General features: G+C 35.4%; 1 protein-coding gene across 1 annotated transcript; it reads right to left on the bottom strand.

Annotated features, from left to right (window-relative positions):
• Window positions 1-1,691: 1,691 nt before the first annotated feature.
• Window positions 1,692-16,115, bottom strand: LOC129275244 (ras-related protein Rab-18-B-like). Its single transcript, XM_054912038.2, has 7 exons — window positions 15,902-16,115; window positions 14,095-14,150; window positions 12,659-12,720; window positions 11,129-11,201; window positions 10,709-10,827; window positions 9,943-10,068; window positions 1,692-7,394 (listed from the first exon to the last, which is right to left on the bottom strand). Exons 1-7 carry the CDS (start codon window positions 15,970-15,972, stop codon window positions 7,281-7,283), a joined length of 621 nt encoding a protein of 206 aa, XP_054768013.1. The 5' UTR covers window positions 15,973-16,115; the 3' UTR covers window positions 1,692-7,280.
• Between the last annotated feature and the right edge of the window lie 421 nt (window positions 16,116-16,536).

The following is a 16,536-nucleotide window of genomic DNA, read 5'->3' on the forward strand; positions in this document are numbered from 1 at the left end:
AATGAAGGATTTCGTACCAGAAAAAAATTTGACAAGCAAAAAAAAAAAAAAAAAAAAAAGGGTCTTCAAGCTCGTCAGGGAAAAAAAAAAGTTTTCAAGCTCGTCAGGGGGGGGGGGCAGGGATACGTCCTTTGCATGGGTTGTGGATCGTCAGGGGGGCAGACTGTCCCCTCTGCCCCCCCCCCCCCCCCGAAGGTACGCTAGTGGATATATACATGCAGACGTTTGAATGTTTTTCCAAATCTTGAATTCTTCTGGGCTTAGTCGAAACGAATTTATTTTATAAAAAACAACAACACATTTGAAAATAAATGGACAATTCTGCATATTTCATTCTTTATCCTTGTCCACTTAAAAAAAAGAAGATTGTAGAAGCTTTGTCATTCAGTTACTGAATGCAATTTTGTTTTGAAATATTTTTCGAGAAGATATCCAGGTATATGCATCTGGCACCTGCTATATTTTTTATCCCCCTCTCTCTCTCTCTCTTGCTTTGTCTTTTGCGATGTACATAAGTTTCCTAAACGTATATGTCTATCAAATTTCAAAATCATTTACCAATTCCGTAATGCGCATGCTCAGGTCGTAAAGCTTGATTGAAAGTGTTTGAAAATTAGACGTTTCAGATAGACAGTCAGCCTTCAGTGGAATTCACCGAACATGCCGAAGCAGATTAAAAAGCAGGTTTCAAATCCTTTTAAGTTTTATTTCCTTGGCTTATTCTATAACTTCTATAGCAAGCCTATTCTTCATGTTTTAAAAGCATGAGAACGAATTCCAATTGTCATACAAAAACAATAACAGAACATACGATATATATTATTCATGCTTTGTGAAAAAGAAAAAAAAAATCCATGTCCTTTTGGTCATTATTTCCGAATATTTTCTTCTCATCATCTCATTAGAAGAAAAATACTGGGGGGGGGGGGGGGTGGAAGGGAGTGGGGTGGAGGTACTAATGTAAATGGGGATTCTACCTGCAGCTGACAAACAAGACTAATTTTCTACCTGCAGCTGACAAACAAGACTAATTTTCAAGGGTTATTTTGACGGGAAGGGTACTCATTATCTTTTATTGGGCTTTTTGTTAATTAAGAAGATATGACACTTTCAGCACATTCTGAGTAAAATAGGCAAAAAAAAAAAAATATATAACCAGTTAAATGTAAAATTCCGGCTGTCCAATGGTGAGCCCACATTGGTGTACCACTACATGTAGTGCCATTCATAGTAGGCCCCTACAGGCACACACAACTCTTATGTATACATATTTATAAATAAACAGATAGTTCTACTCTCCCACAAATATATATATATATTTCTTTCGTCATGCTTAAAGGAATTTCTGAAACAATTTTGACCAAAATGTACTCTTCAAATCAACACAACATATTTGCAAATTGTAGTCATTTTCAATCTAGTCTACTCTACATACAGGAAACCTGTGTAAGTGGCCACCTATCTATAGCAGCCACATGTCGAAATAATGACCACTAAAACTGATTCCCATGGAGGCAGATTTCGTGTATAGCAGTCACCATTTATAAAGGCAACTGGGTGGTCACTAAACACAGGCTTCACTGTACGTTTATTATAGAATTCAATATCCAATAGACCTTATTTTCAATCATCTCTGCAGAATGATGCAATAATGTTTTTGACAGTTAATGACACAAGATACATCATATATATATATTTACATAATAATCATTTAATTCATTTAATATTAATTTTAAATTTATACATTGAAACTACCAAGAACATGGATCAACATCAGCATACTATATCTTCTAAATTTCTGGGCCCCGTCTTACAAAGAGTTACAATTGACCTGATCAACTTTAAATATATGGAAATCCAACAATGTCACGATATTATCTCTAGGAAATTTGAAAAATGCCCTTTGTAAAGAAAGAGAAGCACACTGAATTTTCAAGAAAACAATGGATGCATGATTATTCGTCACATCTAGAAAATATTTTGAACATGCATTTTAGATATGTAGACATTGCTGGCTTTCCATATTTACGATTGATCGGATCAATCGTAACTCTTTGTAAGACGGGGCTCTGGTTATATGTATATTCTCTGGACATCAATAAATGCAGGTCTACATAAATATCTGACGGGTCATAAATTACAAAAAGCTTTATTCTAGCGATCAGTGTGGAAGCCATACTTGAGAGGATCTGACTCATTGGGAAGCGTTTCATGACCAGATTTGTCTGTGAATTTCCCCCGACTCATTTGCTCTCAGCCAATCAGATGCAAGGATTTCAGTAGCTTATAACATGTCTGTGAAAGTCACTGACAAAAACTTTGCATGAAACACTCCCTGATGTTTGTTGTCAAATTTGGTGTGAAGTTTAATCTATCAATAATTCATATAAACTTTTAAAAGCCTACATTTACATGGCTTGTAATGCAACAATACTTTTATACACACAAATCGACATGCAGGGCCTGTAAAAGAAAGAAAAATAAATCAGCCAAGTGACCATTACAAAGGCCTTTGGGATTGGTCATACAGTTGATTTTACACTTGAATAACTGAACAGAATGATCAATGTTGTCATGTGTAAAGTCAGCTCTTTGACCAAATGCTAAGCTTTGGGTTAATACGGAGCCCTGACATGAATAATTGTATATACATCAAGAAATGGGGAGGTCATTTGACAACCTAATATTCATTCCATTGATGACCAATGAAACAACTCCTTTCACAGGTCGATTGCCCAACCATATCAGAAACAAGAATGAGGAAGGCCATGGGTTAGTCTGCATGCACAGACCTTCATTGAAACTTTGATCAACAAGTGTGTCTTGACATATGAGGACCTTCTGTGCACTAGTCACTGCCAGGTAGTTTAGGGTGCTTTATTCAGACCACTTACCTTGAGTGAAGGGTTTGCACAGCAAACTAGCTGTGGGCATGTCAGGATAAAAAAGAAAAGGATTGTAGTGATAGTAAATTAATAGGCTTTTATAGGAGGAAATTATAATTTGTTAACAAATTTGTTAACTTATGATCTTATGATTTTCATTACAGACCGAGCATACTGATCTTATGATTTTCATTACAGATCGAGCATACTGATCTTAAACAAATAGGAGTAATGCCGAAAAAATTTGTTAACAAAAAGATTGTAGTGATATTAGAACTGAGTTTTATCAAGCATACTTATGATTTCATCACATCAGGATTTGCTTGTCTGAGGCATTTTCTAAAGCAGCTTGGAGTATGTCTGATGTGCCAGTTAACAAGCTCCATTTTTAGTTGTTTTACATTAAAACATACATTAGTACAAAATCACGATAGTTTACAAACTATATTGATCAAATTGTTGCAAAACATTGGTATTTTACTAAAAACATGAATGGTAACCAACATTTGCATATTTCAACAAAAGCAGAGGATGCAACATATCTAGAAAATACAATTACTATTTCCAAACAATTGATTGTAATTTCTTGTACATGGTTTGCTAATTGCTAATTGTACTACATTTATGCTTAAAGATAAAAGTCTAACTTTAAATCAAGATGATTTTAACCAATTTGATGTACATAGGTGGATACAAGTACAATAGACAATAAAGGCAGAGATGTGTTGTGCAGTAACACTTTCAACTGCATAAATGCATGACTATGAGAAGTTTTGCAATGTTTAAATGGAGTTGCCTTACAATTTGTAAGATAGGAGAAATTATACTTCGATATATCAACAGTCAACATCAAATCTGTACAACATGAATTCTTTAGAGACATACTTGACATGTGATCAATATGACTTCTATTGAGGCTCTCCATAAAGTCTTTCAAATTGATTGCAATAAAAAAATCTATTCCCTCTACAATCTCATATTTTAAAGGAGTAAATAAATCACTTATAAAGTTACAAATCAAGGTCAAGTATAGTTGTAATTCAGATGAACAAAGACTAAGAGTTTTCATATTTTGCATGAAAACTTCAACTAACTTTCATTTCAGTGCAATCAATCACAATTCGGCAACTGGCTGAGATGATCTCAAAATAAACAAACTATCTTTTATCAGGGGCAATCATGGAAGACAATAAAAACATATGATTATGACATATTAAAAGTAAAATGATTACCAAAATAAATCCCGAGCAAACTTCCAACACTAACACTGCCTTTAACATTGTTGTTGAGCCTAACTGAGTCAATTAATGAAATTTGATGACCAATTTCAAGCCATTTTAGAGGATTTGAGAGATTACCAACAATACAATGAGTTGTGGATGATATGCAGTATACATTTACATGTATAAATTTGATTACCGTTACAGTGGTTATTGTATATCTATTTATATTTGAAGCAAAGAAATACAAAATTCAATCCTTCCTCTGCTACCCACACAATTTGTAAGGGACTGTCTGGTTACAGTAGGCAATGATTTAGCTGTAAATGTAAATCCGGGACTAGGCTACATGTATGTTGATTTCTAAAAAGAATGGGGGGGGGGGGTTGGGGGTTTATTAAGCATCAAATAAGGTTTTTAAATTGTGATAATTATGCTAATATATGCATGAAATGTGACTTTCCTTTCCCTGCACAGGTTAATAATTTTCACCCATCTCAAAGCCGATCTAAAGAGTTTAATGAACAGTTGAAATTGAACTATGTGTACTTGGGAATGGAAAAATATACAACATTGATAATACAATGCAAAGTACAAGCCATAACCAGCATTCTTTATTTCATTTTACTACTAGTATTTCTACTTTTTATTTATGTGTAACTCTGGCATTTAGAATACTGCGACAGACATGCCAAGTCTTAAGCATTAGAGACTCCCTCATTAGGGACTCTTGCTCGTCCCTCAAATCTCTTTCTCATGCATGCATCACATCCTATCCCCCTATACACAATGCCTGTGATTTCGCAGAAGACCTCACACAAAGCTGGTCTTTGAACTTAGCATTTCAGTTGTAAAAAAATAAAAGACAAGGAAATGCTTCAGTTGCATCTGTATATATGAAGAGATAGTATCTACATTAACCTACATGTAAACAAAAATATAATACCATTATAACTTTACACAGGCTGAAAGAGCCATTGAAAATTTTTTTGAATCCATTCACCCTATCTAGGCTGGGGGGGGGGGTGCTCGGAGCCCCCCTCAACGAGTCGCGCATTATTTTCGCCGCACGAAATTTTTTTACCGCCCTGCTTGCTGATTTGAGACCAAATTTGTGATGTCCAGATACGCAGTTCCGAAATTACGCAACATTACGTAAGTGCATGTCAGACCAAAAAATTGCTCAAAAACATGATTTTGGGTACAAAGTCAATGCAAATTGTGTTTTCAACTAAAAATCATAAATGAATGATTATTATTATTAGTTTAAATGGTCTAAATGGATTTATTTTATGCTGTTTATGCTCTCAAAAGAGTCCCCAACAAAGTTCATCAAAAATAATGAAAAACAAAAGGTAAAAAAATTAAAGAAAAAAGAAATACATAAGAAATTGAAAAAAAAAAAAAATATAACACATAAGAAATTTATCCGATATCTCAGTTTTTTTCATGTGCATTGGCTGCTAATACCACAAAGAGTTTCTACACCATAAATTGGAACATTTGGAGCTTAAGGAAGTTAAAGGAAAAGTATGATTTTTGCATTCTAATTATGTATAAATTAGCATAATCAATTAATAGCAATTTGCATGAAATAAACTACCATACAATTTTGTAGATTATGTCCTAGACAACCTGCGTGCCAATTTTTGGCACAATCGTGCGGTCGACAGCCAAGATCTCAAGGGGGAGCGGCCTGCGAGCCCCCCCCCCCATATGATCTCCCAAAATACCCCAGCCTAGATAGGATTAAATACAAGGAATAGGAAATAAAGGAACATATTATTTATTTATTATCTTTTTGTATGACAAATGAATTAGAATTTGAAGCAATTTTGTAAAAGATGGTAGCAGATTGGTGATGTACGATGCATGCTTTCATACATCTGCAAAATGTAAAATGTGTTTCCTCAAAGGATATAGTCTTTAAGTTTATCTACATAATGGGATTCTTGATAAACATTTGAATGACTTAAGGTAATGTTGTTGACCCAAGGAACATCATGAGATTTCCTTGATTTCAATGACACATGAATGCATCAGGAAAATAGAAACCTCTTGGAAATCAATTAATCAGTGCAATTTGCCATCTGGAGTTTCCTGTGAATAGAGCTAGAGAGAGACGTAAGTTTTGTTCATCAAGAAGATTACTTAATGTACATTATACATGTACATGTATGTAGAGAGGGTGGATAGCCATGTTATCTATTTCTACTCACATATAGATATGATACAATACTGAAGTCACTTCACAAAGATGACTCAGAGAGAATGTAAAATTTCTGGCATTTCATGGAGCTCAAAATGATTTTGTCAGACATTAGCCCACTTTTAGTAAGGTGTACCAAGTTAAAACTACAAATAACTATGGATAATGGCTGAGCAAAGTGTGGCAAACTCGGTTAAAAATGTTACATTGTTTTAAATAACTGGATTGCTGGTTTCACAAGTGAGATCTAATTTCATTCATATATGTAAGGGGAACAATACTCAATCAATTCAAGATACTACTATATAATAGATCTTAGAGTGAGATCAATAAATATGTACAGAGGAAACACATATATCAGAGGAGCATTTCATATTGTCATGACTTTCACTTAAAACTGTTGTAAGCTACTGAAATCCTTGCATCTGATTGGCTGAGAGTACATTTGTCTGTGAAAAATCACAGACAAGGTGATACATGAAACACTCCCCTGATGTGCATTTCTTGACTTGAGAAGGTAATGTACTATTCAGAGGCCTTGTTTCAGAAAACGTGTCACAACTTCCTGTCAGAAACTACTGAAATCCTGAAATTTGATTGGTCTAGAGTAAATTTGATAACAGGTTTTATGAAACAGGGCTCTGGTCTTGACTCTTTCTTTCATTTTGCTTGTTGGTTTTAATTCTTAATGCTGGGAGACAAATTCTTGCTTCAACAACATAATTTCAATGGTCCCAGGGACCTTGGTACACATTGAGTTTCTGCGATAACACAATTATACAGAGCAAGCCATCTCCTACTGCTGCATGGGGTATTCCTCAGACAACCCATGTAATGCCAAGTCCATTGGAATTGCAGTCTGATGAATAGCTCACATCACTTGATGACATATATCATAGAATCATCATGATTATCTTCGAGAGTCTTTGAATCCCTTGGAGGGATTCATCCAGCGGCCATTCTGTTTCATATTAGACTGCAGTAACCGCTGCATGCACCTTGGTTGGGCTGCCCTTGTTGACCGACTCCAAACCCTCTTTGCCTCGTGTCGTTCTCCCATAGACCCGGTGTCTGAATGATCTGGGATGTAGAGATAATAACATACATTATAATCATCATAAGTAATAATAGGTTCCCACTTCTTGGGGGTTTCACACAAAGAGTCATGATAATAATAATAATGCGCAATCCCATTCATTAATATGAGTTAGAATGCATCCCATGAAAATAATCTGACCAATGCAGTAATATAGTAATGAAGTAGAATTTATGAAAGTAGTTGCAGTAAACAATTTTCATGGTGTATGTCTGCAACTGTCTCAATCTGGTACAGTTACATTATTAAACTGAACTTTTTAAAATCATGAAATCTGAGCTGACAAAAATGATCACACTGAAGATACCCAACATAGATAAGCACATGTGGGACAGTGCATCATTATTGCTTGGAAAAACCCTCAAATTTTGGTGAAATGTATTGCTTATTTCTCTGCAATTACACAATTTCTTCCAGAATCATTTGGCACATATTCCTTAATCATAGACACTTCAGTGATCATTTTGAAATCGTAACCACAACCGGCATTTATATGTACATTGAAGTGTGATTTTAAGTCAAATTTGTATCTTTGTGAAACGCTACCCCTTATCTGTCTACTCAATCATGCATAGGCACTGCATCACAAAGCATAGTGGTTGATTGTAGAGTTGATTTGTACAATTTACTGCACATAATGCAATCAATCATGACAATCCCCTCTTTGATCAATTACTGTTAAGCTTTGTGTCATCTGCATTGAGGAAGCTATTTCAGGTGCTTGGGAAGGGTGATACAAATAAATAATATAGGATTTGTACAGCGCATGTATCCACCTTGCTAGGTGCTCAAGGCGCTCCTATATTACCCTTGCGAAGCTAGTCTACCGATTCCGGTGCGCACAGCTATTTGAGGAATTACTTCCTGCTGGTACTTCCTGCTGGTACCCATATGCCTCACCTGGGTTGAGTGCAGCACAGTGTGGATAAATTTCTTGCTAAAGGAAAACACGCCATGGCTTGGAATCGAACCCACGTCCTTCAGACTGAAAGACGAGAGTCTTAACCACTAGACCACGACGCCCCCACATACAGAATCAGTCTACCTTGACCAGCTGCCTACATAACATGCACAGAATCCTCCTAAAGGAATCCTAATTAGATTCAAAGACACAACCCAAGTATGCCCGCCATATGTAAGAACATCTTCTTGCCACAGCCACACCCCCTTAAAGGGGAATCCAACCCAAATAAAAACTTGTTTTTATAAGGAAAAGAAAAATCAGACAAGTTGATAGGCGAAAGTTTGAACAATAATGGCCAAACAACAAGAAAGTTATGAATTTTTAAAAGTTTTAAATATTGGTAATCACTATACCCATGGAGACTTCAAATTGGCCGCATATGGGATGTCATAGTGATGTAAGGCAAGGACTACTCTTCCATGTACTCCAATACATATTATGGCTAAAATGTCATTTTTCCCAAAAGTTTTATTTTAAATTATATTTTTCTTACATGAGGAGATAAAACAATATACTACCTGGGTTATATTTAGATTACTACCCCAGGGGAAAGGGTACTTTGGAGAAAACCACAAATCCCTGATAATAAAGTACATGGCCTATGGGAAAGTTGTCCTTGCCCCTTGTCATAATTTACTTACTCAGTTGCCAATTTGAAATATACATAGTATTAGTGATCTCAATTTTAAAGCAGCTATAACTTTCTTATTGCTTGTCCGATTTCTTTCAAACTTTCACCATTCTGTTTAATTTATTTTTCTCCTTCCCAACACAACATTTTATGGACAAGGCTGGATTCCCCTTTAAACTTTTCCAGGTGAATATGAGTCTTATCCTGAAAACTACTTTTCAGAGATGAAACCCATGTGTGATAGACTAGAGTTTTTACAGACGTACATCAATCAGATAAGATTATTTACGTCTTGGACCGACATTTAACGTCACCATCCGAACAACATGACCAGAGCTCGAACCTCTGCATCAATCCCGGCTTAAGACAATGAAACAATTTCTGGGGATAATGTCACACTGAAGGAAAATACAAATATTATTACATATATCACATTCCTACCAGACCAATTCTTTGGGAAACCAAAATGTTGGTTTAGGGATAAAACATATGTTATTGTAAGGGCGCTTCTTATTTTTTGTTCATTTTAATGAAATACACATTGACCCTGATAAGAGCATCCATGTACTGTACATACACTGTCCCACATATGCTTTTCTGTATTAGTGATCATCAGAATTATAAGTTTTGAGCTAAAATTACATGATTTCACAAAGACAAGTTAACATTAAAGTACCAGGTCTAGATATATAATAATAATATTTTGACAATTAACCTCTCATGAAATAATTGTTTGCTGCAACTACTTTCTTTTACCTTTAACCAGCAGGGCCCTACAACACAAAGTCTAGCAATTGATCCTAGCACAAATTTCCACAATTGGTTGTATTGGCCACAATGTACAATCACTCATTAAAAATCAATCGTACAATCAACAGCTTGGCACTGTGTAAATGGTGTCCAGTATATATACATTTTCAGGTGCATTTTAACATACCTTTTCTACAAGCTCCTCAAAAGCACATTGTACACCATCTCTTGTTTTGGCGCTGCATTCGATAAAGAGGCAAGAATGTTTCCTGGCAAACTTTAGGCCCTGCTCTCGAGATACTTCTCTTTTCTCCTGTACAAGAACAACAACATGAAGGCAATCTTCATCAAAAGAACGATTCATACATTGGATTGTAAATATTTACATCAAAATTAAAGGCTGCAATGTTGTTTAAGAAGATAAATAAAATTCATCTTCCTGCTGAAGCTGTGATTGATAGCTGAGACAGTAATTATCTGAAATCTACAAATTATGCAGTCATTCAGACATCAATATATTCATGAAAAACACCACCATTGTACTCAAATAGCTGATGATTGGATTTGTAAATGCTGCATGCCTCATTCCTAGGAAGTAAAACTTATTCATCTTATTTGTTGTTTCAAGGTTTGCTCGCATATGGTTGGACCTACTCCTTTAACATCGACAGCCATAATTTTTCAAGCAGCACAGCTACGAAAATGGTCAAAACAATTTTACTGAATACTCACCTCACATGTCTAGAAAATGTGGCAGATGAAATTCTACAAATTCGACATTCCTACCTTTTGTCCCTCTTTTCTTTTGTGTAATTTATTGATACTTATCGTTTTTGTTGATACTGCGCTTAGTCTCCCACACACATAAATTTGTAATACTGATAATGCTCATGCGTGAAAGGGTTTCCAAAAAGGAGGTTGATACACGTAAGTAGCAGACCCTCTACACATACCTTGTCTATCTTGTTTCCGACCAGCATCTTAATAATATCTGCTTTAGTTGAGTATGTATCAAGTTCATTCAACCACTGACCTAACCGGTCAAAGGTCATCTGATTGCTGACATCATATACTGAAAAGAATATAAGGAGAATATTATGAAACAAAAGCCAAAGTAATCACTGGTATCACAGAGACCATTGGTTTTTAAACATAATCTTAGTTCAAAAGACCTCCCAAACTTTCAAACTAAAAACTGTGGTTTATTTTATTTTTTTAAATTAGGAAAGAAACACCAAACTACATGTAAATGGTCATCATCACCACCATCATCGCCATCATCATCACTAACATCCTTATCATTTTCATTATCATCATCATCCTCCTCCTCATCACCATCATCTTCATGTAATTTACTGAGAAGAGACACTGACCCAGAATGACCCCCTGAGCTCCTCGGTAGTAGCTTGGGGTTAATGTGCGGAATCTCTCTTGTCCTGCTGTGTCCTGTTGACGACAAATAATGATACATGAAATGTACATTAAATGTATAAAAATGTACAGCTTAAAATCGACATCACCCAAGTTGTTTTGAATTATGGTAGATACCTTTTTGCCCACTCATTCTTTATCTTAATGAAATAGCCCCACAGGTTCTTGATCCCAAATACAATATCTGAATCTTAAAGGGGAAGTTCACCCTGAAGAAAACTTTGTAAAAAATATTGGTGAAGGTTTGAGGAAAATCTGTTAAAGAGTAAGAAAGTTATTAGAGTTCAAAGTTTTGGATTTGTGACGTCATAAACAAGCAGCTGCCCCATGTGTTATGTAATATAAAATGCATGAACTTCAAATTCTGTATGGTTCCTGATGACTTAATTTTGTTTTCTATTCATGATCGGGTGTGAAATGACTTGTCTATTGATATACAAAAGGTACAGTGAAAACCATTTTCAATTTTCTGAGAAAATGACATTTCATTGATTTTTTACCATTCGCTATGTAGGAATGCTGCTCGCATATGACGTCACAAATCAAATAATTGAAATTCTAATAACTTTTTAATTATTTGATGAATTTTTTTCAAACCCTCGGCAATATTTTTAAATATTTTTTCTGCTATTTTTACAATAAACTTTTTGTCAGGGTGAACTTTCCCTTTAAGTAACAAAATCAAATTATATTCTGAAAGATATCAGGAAATCTGACCACAAAAAGACAATTCAATTTAAAAGATTCACAGTGCATACATATATTTCATTCTCTAGACTAGATACATAACTTTTGTTGAGTTGCCATCAAATGATATGGTGAATACTGGAATTAAGCATGCCAGTTCACACTTGGTTTTATGTCCGAGTATTTTTGCTTTTCTTGTATAAGAGAGCAGTGTGAACACAACATATGAAAATATTCAGAAAGGAGTGGACTGTTGGAGAGGACATCAGACAGTATGAGAGAAGTTGGGTCGCAAATGGGGAGAGATATAAATAGAGGGAATGGATAGATGATGAATGATTAAAAATTAGTAAACAGAGGAACAAGGTGATGATAAAGGTGAAAGGACGGAGAAAGATGATAAAGATGATGATGTCTGATGATGATGACGATATCAATGATGATGATGGTGGTGGTGGTGATGATGATGATGACTGTGATGATGGTGCCGTTGTTGATAATGATGATGACAATGATGATGATGATGATAGTGATGATGATTGCAAAGATGATGAAAAAAATGGAAATGATGATGGTGAAAAGGGAGGAGAAATAAAAGGTGATGAAAGGGAGAAGTAGGAAAACATGAAGTTGATGATGAAATGTGAGAAGACAAAGAATGATAATGACAATGAAAAAAAGGGAATGAATGGGAAACATAACGGCGATGATAAACAAGTATGATCCAAATGCACTGTACAAAAAGGTCATCATTTTACAGTCTATTATTTTTACAACACACTTACCCATATAGCAAGTTTAGCTTTATTGCCATCTACAGTAAGAGTTTTCACTTTGAAGTCCACTCCTAATAGATAAATTAAAAAAAAAAGAGGAAACAGGTCAATAATCAAACAGGTATTGCTTTGCTGAAGTTTGCTCATAATTAAAAAAAACCCAGTTAATTATCATACACATTTTAATTGATATACATTGAATTGTTTGTGAGCAAAGCAGTATGATCCATTGAAATGTCTCATGAAGGGCGATACTTAGTTCAGTTTAAATATGATCTCATTCAAATTGTAAATTGGACCAGGTGGGTTTTTAAAGGACAAGTCCACCCCAACAAAAACTTGATTCGAATAAAAAGAGAAAAATTCAACAAGCATAACACTGAAAATTTCATCAAAATCGGATGTAAAATAAGAAAGTTATGACATTTTAAAGTTTCGCTTCATTTCACAAAAGAGTTATATGCACATCCCGGTCGGTATGCAAATGAGGGAACTGATGACATCACTCAATCACTATTTCTTTTGTATTTTATTATATGAATTATGAAATATTTTGATTTTCTCGTCATTGTCATGTGAAATGAAGTTTCATTCCTCCCTGAATACGTGGAATTCCATTATACTAACATTTTGTGGTTCAGGCAAGGAGGTCCTAATCGTCAAATTCGTAAAAATTGAAATATTGTATAACTCAAACAATAAAAAACAAAAGAAATAGTGAGTGAGTGACATCATCGACTCCCTAATTTGGATGTAACTGGCTCGTTCATATAACTATTTTTTTTTAAATAGGCGAAACTTTGAAATGTCAGAACTTTCTTATTTTACATCCGATTTTGATGAAACTTTCAGCATTGTGCTTGTCTGATTTTTCTCTATTGATTCAAATCAACATTTTGTTGGAGTGGACTTGACCTTTAATAAAGCTGTTTGTAAAGTCACACACAACTTTATGCACGTCTGGAACATGTTCTTGGGTCATAAATCAATTATATAGGGAAAGCACAAGAAAGGATCACCAGACGTGCGTAAAGTCATTCGTATCTTACGAACAGCTTTATGAAACACTCACCAGTTCCATGATAAAAATGCAAAATCCAGCTTCTGTTTTTAGAAGGGGAAAAGAAGATACAGAACAGGGAGAAAAATAAAAAGGAAAAAAGTAGAATATTAAGGAGAAGAAAAAGAAGATGGAAGAATAAGAGGAAATTTGGAGAAAGAAGGAAATATTAAAGGGGAATTAAGAATACAAAATAAGTAAAATAATAGAGAAGAAAAGAATCTAATCATTGGCTACCCATGACAGATCCCAGGGCCTGGTCTCAAGACATTTACTGTATCATTTTGAAGGATTCCTATGAGTACAACAATCTCAGAAATTACTTTATAATCAATCTATTTAAAGGAGAATTAGATCTATACTATTTATCACATCATTCCCTTACCTATTGTAGCTGCTTGCTCGGGATCAAATGTATCATCTGTGAATCGGAGGAGTAAACTGAAATAAATACAAACAAAACAAAATGAATATGGTCACATCATATGCCACTGTCACTTTTTAAACTATAGAATAAAGAAAGAATAAATGCAACTAAAACATGAAGGTAATGAAAAAGTCACTGACTACAACATCACTCAGTCTGAGCGATGTTATGCTAAAAATAATTGCTTTATTGCTTTTGACTTTGGAATTGCATTGGCATTCCTCACTTTTGTGCTGGCAACGGACCAATCGAATACTTGCATGGCCATGATGGTGATCGCAAAGAGATGTTTTTTATTGGTAATTCATTAACAATGAAGCGAACCCTTGTCTACCAGAGGAGCTTCTTTCCAGATTCTATAATACTTATGAACTCCCTCCTTAAAAGCACAGATAATTATACCTCTCTAAGACTCTAACTCTTCTAGTCTCTTCACATCTTTAAAAGTCAAGTCCACCCCAGAAAAATGTTTATTTGAATAAATAGAGAAAAGTAAATCTAGCAGAACACTGAAAATTTCATCAAAATCGGATGTAAAATAAGAAAGTTATGGCATTTTAAAGTTTCGCTTATTTTTTCACAAAACAGTGATATGATCATATGCACAACTCAGCGACATGCAAATGAGACATTCGATGATGTCACTCACTCACTATTCCTTTTGTTTTTTGTTTGAATTATGCAATATTTCATTTTTTACAGATTTGACAAGGACCAACTTGACTGAACCATATAGTATTAAACAATGCTAATTCCACATGTTCAGGAGGAATTAAATCGTTGTTTCACTTGACAATGAGGAGAAAATTAGAATATTTCGTATTTCATATAATAAAATACAAAAGAAATAGTTAGTGGATGACGTCATCAGTCTCCTCATTTGCATACTGACCAGGATGAGCATATAACTGTTTTGTGAAATTAAGCGAAACTTTAAAATGCCATAACTTTCTTATTTTACATCCGATTTTGATGAAATTTTCAGTGTTATGCTTGTTGGATTTTTCTCTTTTTATCCAAATCAACTTTTTGTTGGGGTGGACCTTTAAACAAGAGGTACAAAAGACCTAGCTCCGTTATTGTCAATATATTGTCAACGGTGGTTGTTTTTACTTGCATGCTGTAAGTAACCTTTTGACGGACGATGTACATAAACTAGCAAACGCACACTACACTTAATGGCCTTATCCTGCCTCTCTTCTCGTGTGTGTCGGCATGTGTGCGCTCATCGTGTACAAAGTCAATGGGAGAGGAAAGTTCTGTCACCGCCGCTGACAAAATTAACAGCAGTGAATGGAGTGGTGACTTAAACCAGGATAATGCCCACTGGCCACTTAACCAGTACGACAATACACCGGACGGTGGCCTGTACTGTTTCCAGAAGAAGAAGAAAGAATATGTCTGTTTCATAGTGTTTGGAATTGGAGTAAGAAAACTCAGAAAGTGTTTAACAAAACTCCTCTGTACGTGCTGAACTGCTGAAAGTGAAACAGCATTGAAATTGTACATCTAACGTTAGATCTGATCTACGTTGACAACTTGATTCAAGTGTCAGACTCAACAAAAATAAATGATGGTACTAAAAAGGGCAATAAGCTTTGGCATTGCCAAAAACTAACAAGTTAAGTATAGCACTGCACCTGTCCTTGGCACTGCTGCAAAACATGTCTGTCAAACTGCAAATAACTGGTCGCTGCGCAGTGTACAGCCACATACCACACACAGTCGCAGTCAGTCAGGGACGGCAACGGGGCAACTTACTCACCTCGATTTCCCTACTCCACTTTCTCCAATAATAAGAATTTTCAGGGTGGTTAGAACATCATCTTCGTCCATGGTAGTCTTATTCCGTGGGTCTACAAATAAGAAAGCAAAATACTTGTAAATATATTCCAACGTAGCAAAATAAAGGGTTGGGTTATTGCGCAATTGCCAGAGACGTGTCGTTTGTCCGCTTGTTTTCTTTCGTACTGACAAGGCAATACATCAATGACGAGAACACAATGTGAGGACGCCCTCTAACGCCTCCAAATTCAGCAAGCGCCCAATAAATAGTATACTGTATTTTGACCAATAAGCCCCCCCCCCCCACATTTGAAATACTAGAACATTGAGAAGAGGGGCTGAAAATCATTATCATCATCATATCATCATCATCGTCAGACATCATCACCATCATCATCATCATCATCATCATCATAGGCGGATGGATCCAGGGGGGCCGAGGGGCCCACGTACCCCCCCCCCTGTTGGCGGAGCAAAAGAAAGATTAAAATAGGGGGAAAAGGGGGAAAAGGAAGGGAAAAGAGAGGAGAAAAAAGAAGGGGAAACAGAAAAGGAAGAAGACGAGTGAATAAAATAAGATGAGGGGAAGACTTGGAAAATAATTCAAAAAATCTT

The sequence above is a fragment of the Lytechinus pictus genome, chromosome 13 (assembly GCF_037042905.1).
Source record: "Lytechinus pictus isolate F3 Inbred chromosome 13, Lp3.0, whole genome shotgun sequence".
Lineage (NCBI taxonomy): Eukaryota > Metazoa > Echinodermata > Echinoidea > Temnopleuroida > Toxopneustidae > Lytechinus > Lytechinus pictus.